This window comes from Chelonia mydas, chromosome 1, assembly GCF_015237465.2.
Source record: "Chelonia mydas isolate rCheMyd1 chromosome 1, rCheMyd1.pri.v2, whole genome shotgun sequence".
Classification (NCBI taxonomy): Eukaryota; Metazoa; Chordata; order Testudines; family Cheloniidae; genus Chelonia; species Chelonia mydas.
The window spans coordinates 74706262-74728231 of record NC_057849.1 but is presented as its reverse complement, the minus strand read 5'-3'; the positions used below and the strand labels follow the sequence as shown (position 1 = coordinate 74728231).

The 21970-nt window shown below is 37.8% G+C and overlaps 1 protein-coding gene across 1 annotated transcript in view; it reads left to right on the top strand.

Moving 5' to 3' along the window:
- KLHL1 (kelch like family member 1) overlaps positions 1 to 20725 on the top strand; it is a 445797-nt gene extending 425072 nt beyond the window's left edge. The window contains exons 10-12 of the mRNA XM_037895040.2: positions 6103 to 6274; positions 11011 to 13917; positions 13950 to 20725. Coding sequence (XP_037750968.1) covers positions 6103 to 6274; positions 11011 to 11070 — 232 coding nt within the window. The 3' untranslated portion in view covers positions 11071 to 13917; positions 13950 to 20725. The remainder of the gene's footprint in view (positions 1 to 6102; positions 6275 to 11010; positions 13918 to 13949) is intronic.
- Positions 20726 to 21970: the final 1245 nt, after the last annotated feature.

Here is a 21970-nt window from a genome sequence, read left to right as displayed (position 1 = left end):
CTGAAATTTAAAACCATTGCTCCTTGTCGTGTCCTCAATGGATAAGGATGACAATTTATCACCTACTTCTTTATAACAAGCTTTTATGTAGTTGAAGCCTGTTGTCATGTCTCCCGCAGTCTTTTCGTCTCTAGACTAAACAATCCATTTTAAAATCTTTTCTTAGGTCATGTTTTCTAGACCTTTAATAAATTTTGTTGCATTCCTCTGGACTTTCTCCAATTTGTCCACATCTTCCGCGAAGTGTGGTGCTCAGAACTGGACACAGTACTCCAGTTGAGTCCTTATCAATGCTGAGTAGAGTGGAAGAATTCCTTCCCATGTCTTGTTTATAGCACTTCTGCATCTCAGAATGATTTTCACTTTTTTTGCAATAGTATTACAGTGTTGATTCACATTTAGTTTGTGATCCACTATAACCCCCAGATCCAAGTGTATTACATTGCATTTGTCCTTACTGAATTTCATCCTATTTAGTTCAGAGCATTTCTTCAGTTTGTCAAGAGCATTTTGAATTCTAATTTGTCCTCCAAGGTGCTTGAATCCCCTCCCCTTGATCTCATCCACAAACTTCATAAGTGTACTCTGTATGCCATTATTCAAATCACATATGAAGACATTGAATAGAACCAAACCCAGGATACATCCCTGAAGAATTTCACTCACTATGCCCTTCCACCTTGACTGTGAACCACTGATAACTACCCGTTGAATACAGTTTCTCATCCATCTTACATTAGGCTCATCTAGGCTATGTATCTCTTGTTTGCTTGTGAGAAGGTCATGTGAGACAGGATCAAGAGCCTTTCTAAAGTCAAAATATATTGCATCTACTTCTTCCTCCCATCACAAGACTTGTTACCCAAGGATATTAGGTTGGTTTGACTTGATTTTTTCTTGACAAATCCATGTTAACTGTTACTTACCTTATAGGTGCTTACAAATTGATTGATTATTTGCTCCATTATTCTTTCTGGGTACTGAAGTTAAGGTGACTGGTCTGTAATTCTCTGGATTGTCCTTATACTCCTTTTTATAAATGGGTACTATATTTGCCCTTTTCCATTCCTTGAGTATTTTTCCATTCTCCATAAGTTCTCAAAGATCATTGCTAGTGGCTCAGAGATCTCTTCAGCCAATTCTTTAAATATTCTAGGATATATTTTGTTAGGCCCTTTCAACTGGAAGACATCTAACTCGTCTAAGTAATTCTTAACTTGTTCTTTCCCTATTTTAGCCTCAGACCCTACCCCATTTGCATGGATGTTCACCATATTAGTCATGTGAGCACTAGTAACCATTTTGATGAAAACTGAAATAATAAAAGGCATTTAACACTTCAGCCATTGCTATGTTTACTTTTATTGTCTTTCCTTCCTCATTGAGCATTGGGCCTACTCTGTCCTTGGTTTCCCCCTTACTTCTAATGTACTTGTAAAAGGTTTTCTTGTTGCCCTTTATGTCCTTATCTTGTTTAATTTAATTTTGTGCCTTAACATATCTAGTTTTGTCGTACATGCCCTACATGCATGACTTTTTTGGTATGACTATTTTTTTGAGTTATAAGTCATTGAAGATCTCCTGGTTAAGCCAGGGTAGTTTCTTACCATACTTCCTATCTTTCCCACTCATTGGGATAGTTTGCTCTTGTGCCTTTAATAATGTCTCTTTAAAAAACTGTAACTCCCCTGAACTCTTTTCCCCATACATTTGTTTCCCATTTACCTAACAATTTTCTGAGTTTGCTAAAGTCTGCCATAGTCCTTATTTTGCTGTTTTCCCTCCTACCTTTCCTTAGAATCATGAGCTCTATCATTTTATGATCACTTTCACCCAAGCTTCCTTCCATCTTCAAACCCTCAACCAGTTCCTCCCTGTTTGTCAGAATCAAATCTAGAACAGCCTCTCCTCTAGTTGCTTTCGCCACATTCTGTAATAAAAAAGTTGTCTCCAGTGCAGTCCAAGAATTTGTTGAATAATCTATGCCCTGCTGTATTATTTTTCCAAGAGATGTCTGGGTAGTTGAAGTCCTCCGTTACCACCAAGCCCTCTGCTTTGGATGATTTTGTTAGTTGTTTAAAAAAAAGCTTCATCCACATCTTCTTCCCATCTATACTGTCATCCTCAGTTAAATGTATTTTCAAAGAAGGACGTAACTTAGATAGTGCCAGAGCCCATATACTGTAGCTAAAAGATGGCAAGTTGTGAAATCTTTGTTAAATATTTTAACAGCAGGGTTTTAGTGCCTTCTTAACTGCTTTGCAGTTCATAATAATGTTCTCCTAATTGGGTGTTAAAAGATTTAATTGTCTTTACTTTCACCTTGATTAAATTGGTCTCTAAAGCTAAACATATAGTTGGGGCTAACATCTACACACATTACTGACTTTATTAATCCTATTGACTTCACTGGGACTACTCAGATAAGTAAAGTGAGCAGGTTTTTGTACTGTCTAGCTGAGAATTAAAATATTACTATCATGCATTTTTCCTCCTCCATCTTTTTTAAAGGACTGAATGTTTTGACTAAAGACCAGGAATTCTATTATAACTCCCAGTTTTATCCTAATTGTTGTAAATTATGGGGGGAGAGGGGGTTGCGGATTACAATAATGTCTGAAGACCTGGAAGGGGAAATACACATATGGTAAAGCCGAAAAATGTTAATTCTGAATGGATTTTGTCAAAGACTGTATGACTTTTCCTCCAAAAGCACCATATGCCTCTAGCTAATGTTCATTTTACAACCAGCTTTACCAAGCGTGCATTGTGTCTTCACCTCCCAGAGGGCAATAAACTTTAATAGACTCTATGATACAGTATTCTCTTTCTGATTGCAAGGGTCAAGGTGAGTAGCTGAAAAAACAGACAAGCTAAATATAAATAACATCACTGTGTTTTGTTTTATAAACAGGTAACCAGGGGCTAAATAGAATGCTTAGAACTCAATTCTGTCAACAAAACACAACTGAAAAAAGAGCTCCCTATTTGTAATTGCCTGGAAAATGCTTACATTTTCTTACAATCTTCTGTGAAAAACAGTTGTACATTTCATCTTTGTAGTAACTGCATGTGCTCCAGGGTGAGAGGGGATGCAATAAAAGTTCCTGAATATAGAAACTAATAAATTTTAAGCTTTCAAGGTTAGGGCAAGGAGAGAGGCTACTGAGCTTTTGCTCATATTTTTAACAGCCTTATATAGAATCATAGAATCATAGGATATCAGGGATGGAAGGGACCTCAGGAGGTCATCTACTCCAACCCCCTGCTCAAAGCAGGACCAATCCCCAACTAAATCCTGAACATCACCTATTTGGGAGTAAATGCTATTTAAAAAATTGGTCAAAATAACCGCCAAATAATATAATTTGTAACTGAAAAATACTGAGTATTTTTTATTACACCTCTAATAAAATACTACTAATAATAAATATGCAGTATTACTTCCAGCTGCAGAAGATTTGGGAAAGACATGCAAAGAAATATAGCTTTTGTTTTTCTCCAAAACAATCAGATTGATTGGGAAATGCCCTTACATACATACCAAAATTGGGATAGTTGAAATTGGAAGTCTGATTCACAGTTTCTGCTGATCAGGATTTAATATCATTTCCTAGCATCAAAGCTGATGTCATCAGATTTGGATAAATCTCATAGAGTAATTTAAAAAAAAAATCAAGTGTGTCTTTTGACAACCTTTGTGAAGAAAATGGAGATTTGATTAAAGCAGGTGTGAGCAGGCTGTGCCAAAATGTCTGTCATAGCATACTAAAGGCAAGTGAAAGAAACATCTAGCCAAATGAAAGTAATGGCATAGATAATAAAAGTGGATACAGTTTTCAGAAGTGCCTAAGGCCTAGATTCACAAAAGTTCTTAGGTGCCCAACTCCCAGATTTAGGCACTACTGCAATTCACAAAACTCCCACTGAACTCTGTAGGTGTCTAAACTCATTCAGCACCTAAGATTTTTTTCAATAAAAGGTTCCCTAGGTGCCTGTATGTCTGACTCTGGGCATGTGCACACTGCCCCACTTCAGGAGCCCAGGCACCTATCTCCCATCTAAGTTTCACAATGATTTGAAAGTCAGGTAAAGATAAGTTGCCTAACTTGCATGTGGGACCCAATCCAGTAGGCATGCTCAGTGGCTGCCTACTGGATTGGGCCCCTCAAGTGAGTTCACACAAAACAAGGTGGTGGCAGCGGCTCTCTCTCATAATGTCTAGCCCAATAGTTGTGGAAGTCACCTGGTATGTGGAAGACCCAGTTCAAGCCCTCCTCTGCCTGATGAGATTAAGGGATTTGAACAGGACTCTGCTACCTTTCAGGTGTGTGCTCCATCCACTGGGCTATGGGATATTTTGCTGTGGGGCTCCCTCCAACTTTTCTGTTGAAGCTGTTTTCCTTTGGATAAATAATTAAAGAGTCATTGGAGCAGGAGGACAGGACCCTGGGTGCTCTCTGTCTCTCTCTTTCTCTCTGGCTGAAATGACTCTTTAAATATTTCTCCAATGGCTTCAACAGGAGAGACTGAGGGAGCCTCACATTCCAATATTCCAAAGCCCAATGGATGGAGCACACACCTGAAAGGTAGCAAAGCACTCACCTGAGAGTGGTAGATCCTTGTTTAAATCATGTCTCATCAACAGCGTATGTGTGGAGGGGTGTCTCCTGCATTCTTGATGACTACCTGAGCCACCAGTCTAACACTGATAAGGGATGTGGTCCTCCTCCTCATCTTCCCAACCTCTGTCCCCTGACTTCTTGCAAAAATTGCCTTAGGTGCCTAACTCCAAAGAGGGTTCATGGTTGTGGATCACAAATAGAGACAGGCTTCTCCCTGCAGCCCAGGCTCAGGTGACTATCTCCATGAGAGGGGCAGGGCTTATGACACACGCCTCTCCTTGACATTGCCAATTGGCTATATAGTTGGCTCCCCACCTAGTGTGCTGGTTTTTGTGAATTCCACTCTAAATTGCCTATCTCTTCCCATTATAGTGGAGCATAGACACCATGCATCTGATGAAGTGGGTTCTAGCTCACGAAAGCTTATACCCAAATAAATTTGTTAGTCTCTAAAGTGCCACAAGGACTTCTTCTTGTTTTTGCTGATACAGACTAACACGGCTACCACTCTGAAACCTGTCACACAGGCTCTGTGAATCACTATATTCCTGTGATTTTCTAGGAACCTAAAAGATAAAAGCATCACATCTAAGTATCTTTGTGAGGCTAAGTGACTTATTATGAACCTAGCTCTTATTGACTTTTGGTGCGACTTAGGCTCCTAAATTCTTAGGTACTTTTTAACATTTTACCCAGGGCTTTAAAATCTAATAACAGGCATATTACACTGGAATAGAGACTACTTACATTTTTTTTACATTAGATCAATCGTCTTTCTTTCTTTCTTTCTTTCTTTCTTTCTTTCTTTTTCCAAACAGTATGGCAAAAGGACTGCTGGAATTTGCCCTATATTCTGATGTAATCAGCGTTGTGTGACTGATTTGATAGGTTCTGCACAGCAAACCCATTTATATTGCAAAAATACATTTTCACTTTTTAATAAACACCGAGGGACCACTTCTGACACCCTTAATCATACTGATTAGTATCTTACCATGTGAGTAGGGTCATAGATCTCAATGGTATTACCGGTACAGAGTAGTGCTACTTAACATGAGTAACAGTGGCACAATACAGCAAGAAACACGTCTTGACTTCTCAGACAGGTTTTAATCAACTTACTGTAGAGTTCAATCTAATTTTAGGAAAAGTAGTTTCCAATATACTATAGAAGAACAGTTTAACTAGTTTGGTTTTATTTACATAGGGCCAGATTGTACCATTCTTAGTCATGTTAAACAGCACCTTACTCTGTAAATAGTCCATTCATCTCCAAGGGATTAATCACAGAATAAATTACCATTCAACATAGAAGTATCTGAATCTAGCACATAATTTTTTTTCTGCTGCTGAAAAGATTGTTCATGATAAGAACCTTGTATACAAGTTTTTTAAGAGAACAGATTTTTTGTAAAGATGGACATGAGCTAATACCAAGGTTTTCATTAAGCTTGCAGCTTCCTTTCTTCTTGTTCAGATATGATCCAAAAACTGATACTTGGACAATGGTGGCTCCTTTGAGTATGCCTCGAGATGCAGTTGGTGTCTGTCTTCTTGGTGATAAATTATATGCAGTGGGTGGATATGATGGCCAGACATACCTGAACACTATGGAATCATATGACCCTCAAACTAATGAATGGACGCAGGTACTTATACACTCGTTTTATTTTTTCCCACAATGCATTAACATTAGTAAGTAGCTGACACTGCCATAGCTGTAAAATTATTCCTAATATTTTAACAACTATTATGATACGAGTTTCCCCAGAAGAAACAAAAGAAAAATGTTTCTCTTATGAAACCAAGAAGAGACAGATAAAGTAGTTGCTAAAATATTATCTAGCTATGCTTTTAATAACGTTTTTAATCTGTCTGATTTTCAATTGAAATGCTATTTTCATTCTGAATTTTCAGTATATTGGTTGAAATTGACTTTGTAGTTGTTGAAAGTGGCTCTGCTGTTTCGTTTGATGACAAATATGTCATGCAGATTTCTTGCTGGGAAAGCAGTTTGTTTACTTAGTTTAGCATGTAGAGTTTTCTATTCACTCTCTTCTTCCATTGCCTTTGTCAAGGTTCCTTCCCCACTCTGAACTCTAGGGTACAGATGTGGGGACCTGCATGAAAAACCCCCTAAGCTTATTTTTACCAGCTTAGGTTAAAACTTCCCTAAGGTACAGACTATTTTACCTTTTGTCCCTGGACTTTATTGGTGCTACCACCAAGCGTCTAACAAATGTAACAGGGAAAGAGCCCGCTTGGAAATGTCTTTACCCCCAAAATCCCCCCAAGCCCTATACCCCCTTTCCTGGGAAAGGGTTGATAAAAATCCTCACCAATTTGCATAGGTGAACACAGACCCAAACCCTTGGATCTTAAGAACAATGAAAAAGCAATCAGGTTCTTAAAAGAAGAATTTTAATTAAAGAAAAAGTAAAAGAATCACCTCTGTAAAATCAGGATGGTAAATACCGTACAGGGTAATCAGATTCAAAACATAGAGAATCCCTCTAGGCAAACCCTTAAGTTACATAAAGACACAAAAACAGGAATATACTTTCCATTCAGCACAGCTTATTTTATCAGCCATTTAAACAAAACAGAATCTAACGCATATCTAACTAGATTGCTTACTAATTCTTTACGGGAGTTCTGACCTGCATTCCTGCTCTGGTCCCGGCAAAAGCATCCCACAGACAGAGCGGACCCTTTGTTCCCCCCCCCCCCCCCAGCTTTGAAAGTATCTTGTCTCCTCATTGGTCATTTTGGTCAGGTGCCAGTGAAGTTATCTTAGCTTCTTAACCCTTTACAGGTGAAAGGGTTTTTCCTCTGGTCAGGAGGGATTTAAAGGTGTTTACCCTTCCCTTTATATTTATGACAGCCTTCGTTTAATGGACACTGTGAAGTTCGCTGAATGCTGAAATATAAAAAATGTGACTTGGCATGTGGAATATACAACTGTGGTATGATGGGTGGAACTAAGGTGTGGCAGAAGGAACATAGATTAGCATGGTTTAGGAATGCCTGGAATATTTTGGAGACACATAGCAATGGCTTCCTAGTACATTTTTGAAAATCTCTGTTTCTTACCACTCTGTCTCTTTGTGTCATCACTTATTGCTAATGAAACCACAAGTGTATGATTTATTGATTATGCATCCTGTGATATGACAGGCCCATGCAAAAACATTTTTTTTCTAAAAGGCATAAAGGTGTGCCAGTCCCCATAAAAAGCATGAGCGACTGGGTTTTGTAGAAGTCAGGAATAAGAGAGCTCTCTGATTTTTAGGTTTTTCTGGAGTAGCCATTATGACAGTGCTGGAACAATGAATGAACCACCTAATCTTCCACAGGCCATGCCGTGGCAGCCCCACCCTTCTACAGCAACTAATTCTGTTTATGGGTTGAAATAGCAAGCTACAGCCCCATTATACTTGCATAGGGAACAGGAGTCTTAAGTGAGGAACACTTGAGCCACATGGTTTTGAAACCAGTAACCGTGACTTTTATATATCTGACTCCTGCCTGCTTGGGATCTGACTGGAGACTTCCTCCACAGTACCCAGAATATGGAAGGCTTAGCAACTGTTCTCACCCCCTCGCCCCCGACCCCAATCCCATGCAGCCTCGCCAAATGAATCAGGTATTGCAGAAGTCTTGCTTCAACCCGCTGCATTGTGGGTTAATTTTACCCAGAGGACAATCAATTTATGTGACTGTTGATATAGTTGTCTTGGTAATTCTTTTTCCTGGTTAAAAGTCCCCATCACAAGTTGCTATGGAAAGCATGAGCAAAGTATCACACAGTCTAGTAATCTGATAAATATGTGTGCCTCTGCATATATTGGTACACAGACACTTCTCTAAGTCTGGATTTTAAAAGATTATAAAAGAAGTATTGAACTATACACTTTAGGATTTCGGTGTCCTTTAGTGTAATTAAAAATAAATCTTATTGTCAACAAGCAAAATTAAATACCAAATGGTTTTTATTTTCCCATAGATGGATACAAGATTTATGTGGGTACTTCCCACTAATCCTCTTGGGAATGTCAGGCATAAATCCATTAGGACTTAATTCTACCACCTTTCCTCATCCTGTGTAGTATCTTTCCACTGAATGGGATTACTTGCCAAGTATAATAGACGTGAGGAAGAGCAGTAGAATATGGTCCTTAATTAATGAGGTGAGAATAGATTTTACTGTGTTCTTGTAAAAAGGAACAGAGAATCAGCATTATCTCTGAATTGCATATTGTTTTGATTTGTCGTAACAACATGTCTTAAAGTCTGAAGGAAAAATCCTGCCTTCAGCTATTTGCATGTAACATGGCCACGAAGTACACAGTATGTCACACTTCCTACTACAGCCCAAATGCTGCAAAAGCAACCCAGAATGACTGAGTGGCAGCTTTTCATATCCTGGCTCCAGGCCTTAGGAAGGATTTCTGGAACCACATGTTCTAGCCCCAAAGGAAGGGAGACTTTACTACAGGAAGTCAATGCTGTTCATTGGAATTTATCTTGCAGGAGAGATGGAATTTTAAGGCTCCACAGTTCTACTCTAGGACTCCAGTACAAAGCATATTTCCTCAGGGAAGGATGAGATTTTGACCTATATCAGCACCTCAGCTTTTAACATTCTGGTCTTTTTTGTGGCTTTGCATCTCATCTTTCAATTTCACCCTTAGTGGCCTTTGAAGAGTTATAATAGTTATGAACTCCACACAGGAATAAGTGGAATATATATACTGCACTATACGTATAACGATGCTCTTCATTGTCCACTCAGGAAAAGTAGTGATAACACCGATAGTTCCCCAAGATTAAAATTGTATTAGTTTGGTTATGTACAATAGTAACGTTATGGAAAATCATGTAAAAAGGTAATTTCCCTTATCCTTACTGCAGTGTAATCTTTTAGCTTTCTCAGTACCTTGTGGGTGCCAGGATGCTTATTAAAATATGTTTAAATAATGATTTTAGATTTTAAATATAATTTAAAAGTCTCATGAAATACTTTCCACTCCTCATTTTTCAGTTCTGCCCTTCATCTCTAGTTCTTATCATTTGGCCTGTGTTTTACAGGAGGTCAGACTAGATTACCACAATGGTCCGTTCTGGCCTTGGAATCTATTGTTTCGTTCCATCAGAGTGAACGTAGTGTCATGTCTTTCCTGGTAATTATTGTCCCTTAAAATTCTAGTATCAAAGACTAATCTAAAGTGCATGTTCAAGAAAGATAAGATGGTCTTGCTGTTGAGGTACTGGACTAAGAGTCAAAAAGTCTGTCTTTAATTCTAGGCTGTGACATACTTCCTCTGTGACCCTTGGCAAATTACTTATTCTCACTGTACCTCAGTTCCTCATCTGTAAAACACTTATTTTCTCCCACTGTTTGTCTGTTTTATCTATTTAGTCATAAAGCTGATTCTGCCATCTTACTCATATTGCATAGCACCGTATTCCATCACGGAATACTCATGATGTTGGGGTTTGTATATTACATAAATTTAGCTGGCAGAACAAGTCCTCAACTGGACTCTCAAGTGTTACCCTAAAATGCCACAACATTTAAATCATTGAGACAAAATAGTGTTATTACAAGAATTTGTGGCAAGCACATAGTAGCGGAAGCTATGAGTCATCAATGTATCTAGCAGTTATTGCCAGTAAAACGTAACTTTTGGAAATACCACAGCAGTAGCCCGATCACTTTCTATCCTAAGTATAAATGGACAGTGGTATTGCAGATACCAGTTTGTGATAGCTGTGGGGAAATGTAAACATTGGTACACTGTGTTAAATGTCTTTCAAAAACAATTGAAAGCAAGTCAGTTCCATGGAAAATATTTCATGAAATATTTTATATACTATGCAAGAATAAGAGAAAAGCAGTTAATCAAAAGTAATCAAGAAAGGAGCTATCCCCTAAACCCAAAATGCTAGTTTTAAAAAATTAATTATTTGTATTATAGTAGGACCTATAGCTCCCAGATGAGATCTGGGGCTCTGTACAATGTACAAACAAGAGATCATTCCTGCTCCAAAGAATTTACAACAAAACAGACAAAAAATTGCCCAAAATTACATAGAAAATAAATGGCAAAGCCAAGAATCAAACCCAACCTCTTGAGTCACAGTCTAGTGCCTAATCATAAAACCATACTGCATTCCTATCCTGCTTATACTTTTAACTAAGTACTGTATGATAAAAGCAAGTAGTTTGAAAATTACAGTACTATGGTATCAGTGAGTTCTGTATACTTTTGGTATAGTTCAGCTGCTATTAATGTTGACAGTTCCTGAATAATATGTGCCACAATACTTCTGCCATTTCTTGCGAGACTTTCTGTTAATTTTCATCTTTTTTGTTATGCAGATGGCTTCCCTAAATATTGGAAGAGCTGGTGCCTGCATCGTAGTCATCAAGCAACCGTGACTTTTTCTGCACAGCTTTGGATTTTACTGACTGTGAAATGTTTATTTTTCTATCAGACAACAAGACTGATAACTCTGTGAAAAAAAGGATTTTCATAGTGAATACTCTGTTGATCACAAAGTTGAGAACATTTGAAAATGGGAAAGATTAAGGATTTATGCCCTGTCCAGTCATTAGAAACTGTTCACAGTCAGTGAACAAGAAAAAATCAGTCTGTTGTAGGAGCACATGTATAAACATACAGTAGTAAGTTCAGGTACTGTTCTTGAGAATGTGTACTGCAGAGCTGCAGAATTGGAAGCACCCAGGGCTAGCTCTTCAGAAGGAGCAGAAGGGATATGAGAACAGTTTTCGTGAAACACAGAGGTGTTTGACTGTGGAACCATCACAGCACATTCAGTTGCTTTTTCAACTTTGGTTTTATTAAAAGGAGAAGTAGATATAATGTGATGTTTTTCTGTCAAGATCTTATCTTCAAAGGGGTCCTGGCTTTCCCTTTTAGACATGCGGTTAGACAAGGAGAGGGAATTAGTTCTTATTAAAGTAAGGAGGAAAGGTTGAAAGGTCTGAATATTTCAGCACTCTTCCTCGTTCAAAATGATTAAGCTGCTTCTATACAGTCTGTGGGGAAGTAAATGGAAAAAAAAACAACAACACAATGCTTGTTTCAGTAACTTTGGACTGTCCCTCCCTGTCAGAGTTGGGAATCAGAGGTTGCACTGAAATCATATACTGAGAATTAGCACAAACTCAATGCAGAAAGAAGAGCAAGCTTTTTAGCCCCATTGGGACTTTGTTGCAAAAAACATGAGTCCAAGGACATGTCTCATAAATCTATCTTAAGCTTGTATTCAAATCAAGCATGTGGGTTCTGGTCACATTAAATGCTTTATGCATCTTCTGCATGTGGAAGCCCCTGGAAGCCTGGAAGACAGCTACTTCTATTCTATTACATCATTTAACAGATGAAACATGACTCGGCAATGGAAAATGTTTTGACCTAATTTGACAGAAACCTCATTGCAGATAGACAAGAGGGATAAAACTGTCATTACATTTTCTTTTTTTCAAAACCACACACTCAACTTGGTCTGATTCTAGCTGCATAAAAGCCTTCAATTTTATTACTGAAAGTCATTGCAAGTAAGGGATGGATTAGAAATGTACGCTAGTAGAATAAGACAATATTAGACCATCATGAGCTAATGAATTCTGTATAGAAAATGTACTAGACCCTTGTGTGCTTCCCGTTAAGGTTGATCAATTACAGTAATATAGCGATATCACGCTTTTGAGTCAGCAATAGTGCTGAGTTTGGTATTTTCTAATTGCTCAGTTGAATCAGTTTAAAACCTAATGGAGGGTGAGGATCCCAGAGATCATGGCATTCAAGGAGGCAGAGGAGCTGTGGGGAATGGGCCTACTGGTAGAGAACAATCTTTTTCTCTGGACCAATGCAGATCTATTCGGAAAAAAGTGTGTAGTTCGATTACAGAAGTTACATAGTTCGTAACCGTTCAGAATGATTCTGACCTGGTTTGCCTTTAGCTGCTTTGAAGGCAATTCTGGCTGCAGGCAAGACTGTTTAGCATTTGGTCAGAAGAGAAACCTTTGAGACCACTTGGGTTGCCAAGTGTATAACATTAAAGGTTTAGTGACGTGTGGTTTAAAGACGTGCCGTTTGGTAAAGAGCTGCAGTGATAATGTCATGCTGTCACTGAGTGACCTGACCCAACATGGATGTCACTGTTTCCTGAGTATGTGATAGCATGAACCAACTTTCCAATCAAGGCATAGATGCTGGTTTGATCTTTGTGCTCTTCTCTGTGCTAGTGTGAAGGCAGTTGCAAATGTCTGAGTGTAAGCTCCACACAAACATTTGGCTCTTGAATTACAGTTAGTCTCAGTAGCCGGCAAGGCCAAGCAGTCTTTAAGGGTGGTATGAAACTAGAATCCTACAAGCTAAATTTAGGAATAAACCCAGGTTTTTTTATGTGACTGTACTACCATTCACTGGGACTTAGAGTGGGAAAAGGTAATGGTCTGGTGTCTTCCCACTCTTTTCCCCATCCAAAAAAGAGTTGATATATTCCAGCTTTTTTCTTTTGTCAAGCTATTTCATTTTTCAGCCAACAGTGGTGAGAAGTTGCAGTATGACATAGCTATATAAACAGTAAAACCTACCATTATTTGAATGAAAATTTATATAAATATTAAACTATTTCAGCTCAACTACCAAATGTACACCAATTGCAAGTAGTTTCCTTCTGTTTTACTAGTCGTAGGAACAGATAACTAGCAGGTTAAAGTGAAACTCACCCTGTGCACAGGGCCATCTCAGGGCCAGTAGATCACATAAATCACAATTAAGCCCTACTCTTAGGGTTTAGGTAGGATTTAAGTGGTGTATAAGTCCTTTGCTGACCCTTGGTAGAGGAGTAAATAGCATCCTGAATAATTTGAGATTTTAAATGAGGTTTTGAATTAATTCCATTTTCTAATAATATCTCAGTTCCCCTTAAGTGGATCAATTAGCTTGTTGTAATATCTACTTAACTGATGATATGGCTATTTGAAGGTAGGACAGGGAACAACCAAGTAAAATAAGAAATTCAAATATTTCATAATGCATACGTTTTTCTTTTTAAAAAAGGTTCCTTTTTCTGCTAGTAATAGATAGAATATTATTAAAACAGAATTTTTGTCATATTAAAATCTGCATATTATACACCTAAATATGTGCTTTTAAAATAAAAATAATGAGATTTTTAAAAATACAACTTGGAAGCTAAAAATAAATAAAATTCCAAGTGCACCTGTAGAGACAAACAAATGATCTTAAATGAGGTTTTGAATTAATTCCATTTTCTAATAATAAGCTTTTAAATTCAACCTCCACAATTTCCCCCAAGTACTTTATATGCAGTATAGAATTGAAATATGAATAGCACCCCTGGATATTAACCTTCAGAAAAGAATTACCATACATTTACTCCAGATATGTTGAGGTTTGTATTGTAACTCTGCTTTGCTCATTTTTATCCATGATTTTTCTCATACCCTTTTGTACATTCCCTCTTTATTTTTTTCCATTATTTTCTCTTTTGTAATCTCTCTGTACTTTCTCTACTTGGCTAACTATTCTCTCATCCAAAATTGCAACTTTCTCCACTGTTCCTTACTTACAACAAAGGTGGAAGACTGTGATTCTTGATCTATCTTTATTATATTTATACTCGTGCAGGTCCATATACAATGTAGATTAAAGGCCAAAATTGACCCACCCTCAGTTTCTGTATGTCAGTACAGCTTTTTGACTTCAGAGTTGTTGCATGAATTTTATTAAGGGAGAAGAGTTTGGGTGGGATTTTTCAAAAGTTCTCAGTGTTGGCTTAACTCTGCTCTTGTTATGTCAATGGAAATTTTGCATTTGACTTCAAAGGGAACAGAGTTAAGCCAACACTGAGTGCTTTTGTAAATCTTACCCTTAAGGTTTATAGTCCATATACCCCCAAAGAAAATAATCAGTTAGGGAATATACTGGCTTTAAAGCTATTCATGTTAACTTGTGTTGAAGCAAACAGTAATAACTTTGAAGGAATAGTAGATGTGCCAATATATTTCAAAGGCCAGATCCTGCCTCCTTTATTCATGTTGAATAATACCTTTCTCTGCAAGTAGTAGTAAGTAAGGTAAAGTAAAGTAAAGTAGATAAATTGCAGATTTAATCACATAGTGCAAAATGGAATTACTAACTGGTTAATTTGAAAAACAAAACAAAACACCCTCTTGCTTATGAGACAGAGAAAACAAGATGCAATGGGCACCACAAAAGAGAATAATTTGAGGAGTGAGGTGATTATGGTGGTGGTTGTGTGTTGGTTGTTTATTAACTCATTGCTTGTAGGTGTCATAAAAGGATGGATAAGGAGTGATCTGAAAGGCTGCTTGGCAAACCAGGACTGAGAAACAATCTCATAGTAAACTCAGTTTTCCAAGAGAGGGTCCAATCCAGCAAGCCTTCTATCTATATGACATCACTTGATGCGGGCTCACAGGATTGGGATCTCTGTTAAATTACTGTATAGTCTGTCATATTGCTATTGCCGGTGGTGCATGATATAATATTGATCACAGACCAATAGCTAAAGATCACGTTGGATTGTAGTTATCTAAATATGTTTTATTTGGGATATTTTTGGCTCAATTTGAATAGAAAGTCTGTAAATTAAAATAAGAAGTTATACATAACTAGCTAGGAAATACAACACCAATCATTTTTTGTATTGGTGGTTTTCAATTTTTATGGCATTTCATCATTTATAGTTCAATTGCTGAATCCTATCTCTTTAACATAATTTATATGTAAAATAATGATTTTTTTCTTTGATAATTACGTAGAAGACAGATGCATAGTTACATATGAAACCTGTCAAAATATTAAAACATTTTAAGGTGATATTAAGGGAGTTGTCTCGCTCATATTAGCATTAATTGGTACAAGGAAACTATTATGACTTATATGTGAAAGATATATTGACTGCCTTTGTATTTGTGTAAAAGAAAACAACTAAAACTCCATCAGATATTCAGTGTTTATATATGAATTCAAGTCAAATGTATCTAAAGAAAGCACTATATTAGATTCACTAATTCACTATGTTAGATTCACTTTCATTTCCAGTTACTGTAAATTAAACTTACTTCTCATTTCCTATAATAAACATGCCAGTTAGAATTTTTACATACACTCAATATTCCAAATTCCTCCCTTAGGTACATTCAGGTGATTCCCATTTACTTCAGTGGGAGTGACTCACAAGCAAAATTCGAATTGATGGCAAAATTAGAACTGTTAGACCAAATGCATGCTTTGATGTGCCTTGGCCAACACCAGCAAAGCTGTAGTTAAGTGAGAACTGTGGGCCACAGATCTTCTACCCTGCTTCCAGTCAATTCAGCTCCATTTAAACCAGCAGTACTCATACTCCTTAGGTCCCCCATGGACAGAGCTGTTAAGGAAGCATTGCAGTACACAGTCTATACATACTAGTAAACCCACTGCCCCAGAATCCCACATTTTATTGAGACTACTTCAGCCTCTAGCAAGAATATTCTGAGGAGCGAATGGAGATGGGTGGGCTGTGTAGCTCCACGGAGGTCATAGTCAGGTCATAGTCAGGTCCATTTTTTTTATTATTAAGCAGCAGGAAATATATCTAACTAAAAATTTATAGGGTATTTTAAGTAGGACTCATAATCTCCCCAAAGTTTGAGAACTTGAAACCCAGTCCCATGCCTGTATGGAGCTCCAGTGACTTAAGCCATGGTCTGTGCTGGTACAAAGCTTCTTCAGTATAGGTCTGATTGTGGGAACAGGGCCTACAGCTATTCCTACACCATTAATGTATGCCATGTCTCCACGAAATGCACCTATAGCCTGTTTTTGGCCCTATATGTTGAAAACCAGAAACTACATCAAGGTCTAAGTACAGAGAATTACAGTTGAACCCAATGTTCTTGTTATATTTCAGAGCCTGTATACCACTGTGCACATTTTATAACAGAATTATTTCGTAGAAGTACAGCAAGTATAATATTGCAGCATACCAGTAACTAGTTATTTATCTTAATAGATGTAAAAAAGGTTTGAGAATGGCATAACCAAAACCACTTATTGTCCTCTTAAAAACATAAACCATTTTTCAAAACTTGATGGCACAAAACTTATGTGTTAACCTTTTGACAAAATTCTTCCCATATCACTGACCAATAACACACTACTTTAGGTTATTCATGTTATGCCATGCCACTTTCTGCTATCTGTGTAATAAGTTTTAAAAGAGGTCATTTTAAAACATACAGGCCTAAATTTACAAAGATGTGTACCTAAATAGGTGTGCACTTTTCCATGCTCTCAATGTAGGTGTGCACATCTCTGAAGTGTGTGCATTTGTATAGGTGCATACCTAAGTTTGTATTCAAAAGTGCAAGGGCACTTATGCACTCATGTCTTTGAAAATTTGAACCATCATCTTTACTACTTACATTTGAACCTTTTTCATAGTGTGCATGAAACAGGCATGCGATTAAATCAAAGTAATATTTGGACAGGTGTCAGTAAAATGAGTATCTCCTCCAACTTTAATGAAGGTTTGATTCAATATTAATTCTTTACAAAATGTAAAATACAGTGTTAAATGTAAATTATACATCAATATGGGATGACTATAATAGGTAATATATGAGGGATAATATAGTGCAATTTGAAATATATATTAAATGTAATATGTACATTAGAAAAATAGAGATTCATTACTTCCAAAAGTTCATTCACTGAAAAGTGTTTTATTTTCAACAGTAGCAGTCAGATTTTGGGGGAATAACTTTGCAACCAGTTTGTTGGCTCATAAATGTGTAGACTATTTGCATTTTTAGCACTGTGTGTTCTTGTGGTGATGCATAAAAATGCATGTAAGATAGGTACTTGACCTGGCTCTTTGACCACATCAGGAGGAAAATAGTTATGTATCCCATAGCTATCTTTAAAATCTGTGTTGAAAGACAGTGGCTCAAAATCCATTCTAGAAGTCTGGTAGCTTGTTTTAAAAATTGGGACTGCTGAATTCTGGGCAGGTTTTACACCCAGTGATTCAAGTAAAACAACAAGCTCTGAGCTATGTGGACACAAGCACTAGATTAGAATAGATTCTTAATATGTAAGTATAACTTCAGAACTATCCTTGATTTTAAAAAATGAATTAACCACACAATGTCTGTTCACTCCACTCTAATTTATATGAGAAAATCAAAAATATACAACAGAATAGTTATTCTTCAGCTTTATTCTCAGTCTCTAATAAAAAGCAGATCGAATTACTGTAACCTTAAATCCCATAGCCAATCCCCTCATTATAGTACTTCTGCATAATGCATGAAGGTTAGATCCGCTCAGGGGCATAGAGGCTGAAGGTCCGCAAAGCTGCAAAACTACAATGGTTTTCTTATGCTGGGGGAGATCAGTGTTGGACAGCTGAAGGATAGAATGTAGCTATCTAGTCCAAAATTATGTGTATTTAATATTCACAAACCCCTATGTAGGGCTGCACGGGAGTGCCAGCTCTATTCTAGACCAAGGGTTGGAATAGTGGTTGTGAAAGGGCTGTCCCATCTCAATCCCGCACAACTTCTACATAGCTCTCCTTACAAAGGGCTTGATTGTACAAGAGAAATTGCAGATGTTCAGTACCTCTCATGATCAGGACCATAACTTATTTGTTCAGGTTTGGTCAGGTCAGGGAAAGGCACTTAAGTTAGGAAACATTCACCTTGGTCCTCAGATGAGAGATACAGTGAGCATGAGTTCTGAGAACGAAATCACCTTCTGTCTAAGACTGGTGTGATATGAGCTACGCCTATAAAAAATAATCTTTCAGAGAGCCTCCTGTGAGACAGAAATTATCCTTTGTGAATCATTAGAGTGAGTAATTTGTTCTATAAGCAAGACCTATGGAAACCGGTGTTGCTCTTCAGAGGTAATAAGAGGTTCACCTGCAGTAATTTCCATAGCCTAATGAAGGTTTTTTTTTTTCTTTTTAGCAGTGCCATAGCTTTGAAAGCATGTCTGTGTAGACTTATACAGCACTATCATGTAGTTGCAGAGTAGGGATGTTGATCTCTAAATGAAGGTATACAGTGTGGGAACTGTGACTATCCAATAACGTTGGTACAAACTGAGACTCATATTCTTCCTGATTAAGACACGGATGTGGGAATTGTGTGTGGAAAAATATGGACACCTTCAGATCTGAGAGTTTAGACTAAATGATGCATTCTTTTGCCTGAGACAAAGAACAGGGGAAAAGGGTGTCATCCTCACATAGTGACAAATGGAATGCCCGTTTTCATCCGTTAAAGATCATTGTTTATTGAGCACATTGTTTATTGAGCTAGATGCACAAAGGAGGCTGGTGAGTCCTTCAATGGGCTTGCAGTCCAAGGCCCTGATCCTGTGTGAGCTCTGGAGTCACTGAAATAATTGATTTCTGAAGATTTAGAGCCTCACAGAATCAGGTCCTAAGATAAAACAAAACAGCACAGACTGTTAGATGCAAGATGCAGGCCTGAAGTTGAGAAAGAGGAAAATGTTTCAGTTGTCTGGAGATTTGTTGTTTGTGTATATAGAATATCAGGATTGGAAGGGACCTCATGAGGTCATCTAGTCCAGCCCCCTGCTCAAAGCAGGGCCAAATCTCCAAGTTTTGCCCCAGATCCCTAAATGGCCCCCTCAAAGATTGAACTCACAACTTTGGGTTTAGCAGGCCAATGCTCAAAACACTGAGCTATGACTCCCCTCTTGTATGTTTTACCGGAGGATTGGAATGAAGGCAGGCTGGTCATCTGGTGCACAAGAAGAGAGAGACTTGTAATTGTAAAAACAGGATGGAAGAATAACCATCCATTTCTTTCAACTTTTGACATCTAGAGTCTGGTAGATATTTGGAAAGACTCCCATTAAAAGAGATATTGTCATGTTAAAAATATTGTCCCTTCCACCTTCCACCTTCTCAGACAGATGACATTAAAACTAGGTAGATCTCTGACAGGAAGTATGAAAGTGTGTGTTTGGTGGAAGGAGAAGTTCAACTCACAGTGGCATTGGTTTTGCACATGGAGAGGAGGCAGAATACGCACATAGCCTCCTATCCTAACCAAGCCTGACAGGGATTCCACTCAGAAGTTAACACCAACAATCATCTTCTACTTTGAACAAAACCACTTTCATTCTCTGCAGCCGAACACCATTATGATCTTCAGAGGGCTTAGAGTTATGTCTGAAATGAATGTCTGGTCTTTTCCAGTTCCCTCAGCACGATCTCCTTCACCAGACATCCCGTCTCTACACTCAAATGCTGTAGCAGCATTTTGGATCACACAAGAGCAAGGGCAACATTTTCAAACTCTGGAGTCTGAAGTTAGAAGTAAACAAATCTGGATTTAGGTGTCTATCTACATTTGTATATGGTCAGTCATCACTATAATATCTGAGCACCTAAAAATAAGTGTCCTGATTTTCAGAAACATTGTGAACCTGCAATTTCCAATAAAGTAAGACAAGTTGTGGTGAGCTCAGCATGTCTGAAAATAAGGCACTTATTTTGGCGCCTAAATATAAATTTAAACATGCATACTTGAAAATTTGTATCTTTATGATCAACTTATTTTAGTACACCACTAAGCTCCTTTCTCTAATGAGACCGACAATTTTTTGGAACATTGTCCATAAATTTGTGTGCCAACTTGTGTGATCCACCTAAAACAGATTCAGGCCTCTGCTTTGGTTACCTGTGGGAGAAGAGGGGTTGTTCATATTATCTTTGCCATAGAGGGAGCAAGGTTTATAGCATACAATGCATTCCTTACCAATGCTACTTCATGTGATGATGTATTGAAGTACGTAAGAAACAAAATCTTTGTATGGTATAAACAACTTTTGAAATAACTGAACCATTGTGAAGCTAAAATAGATATACTGTATTTTGTTGTTGCTTTGATGTAATCATCACCTGTCTCTTTCTTTTGATGAAACATTAGTTTAATCCGAAATAAGATAAATTGATTTCACTGAGTGTTGTAGATTCTCAGTACCACTAGATAAGAAAAATAGGCCATTTGCTTTGGCTACCTACATGTAGATTTGGGTGCTTAACTTTAGGCTTCCAAGTTTGAAAATGTGGGCATGTATGCTTTATTTATATATTTATTAAATGATACTTTTTTTAACAAAGTGCCATAGATTTGGATGGTACTTTACAGGCAAATAAAATGGCGGGTTTCTGCTATAAGGCACTTACAAGCTAAATGTAATTTATTTATAAACCTGCTATATGGCAGAAATGTATTTAAGCTATGTTCGGTTGTGTTTAGCAGCCACTAGGGTTGCAGAGTGTGATACGTGATCAAATAGAAACAAACAATATGGAACCAAGATTGTCATTGTTTCTGACATTCTTTCATGATTGTGCACAAAAATATACCTTGCCTGATTTTGTTCTTGTTCATACGATTATATATCAGGGGTAAATCCACTAAATTTAATGGATTTACACTGCTTTAAGATTAGACTCATGCCATTAGGGCACAACTAAGGCCATATCCACACTATGGTTGCCAGAGGTCCACAGATACAGCACTGCCTCTCTGCAGCTGGAGCATTGTCGTGTAGATGGTTTCTGCAGCAGTGGAAGGATTTTTTCCATCGCTGTAGTTAACCCATCGCTCCAAGTGCCAGCGGCTAGGACAACAGAAGAATTCTGCCACAGCAACCTACACCATGGGTTAGGTCAGGTTAACTATGGCACTTAGGGTGTTAATTTTTCACACCCGTGAGCAATATAGCTAGGTTGACCTAATTTTTAAGTGTAGACTAGGCCTAAGACTGCAAAGGCAGAGCCGTGACTGGGATGGGACTAGGCACACTGCTGAAGTGGCTGTGGCTGGAAGTATGATACTAGTGGGACTTGCTAAACCACTACAAAAGTTGTAGCCATTGCAGTCCAACCAACGTACAGGATCAACAGGGCCACAGTCATGCCTTTGTTCTACCCAAATACACTTTACTTGCATGTGCACATCTTGCACTCCCCAGCACATGCAACCCAACTATGGCTGACTCCTGTGTGGTTGCACTGCAAGAAAAGGGTCCATGAGCCCTCCCTACCCATGTACCGGAGCTAGAGTTGTCATGACTGTACTCATGGTAATTAACAATATATCTCAACGACGAGCCTTCAAATGCCACAAAGTGCAAGTGCCATTTCTGCAGCTATCTCATGCAGCTTTTTCATGGAATTAATCATCAGAGTTTTTTAAAATAATAAATACACAAATAATGTTATTA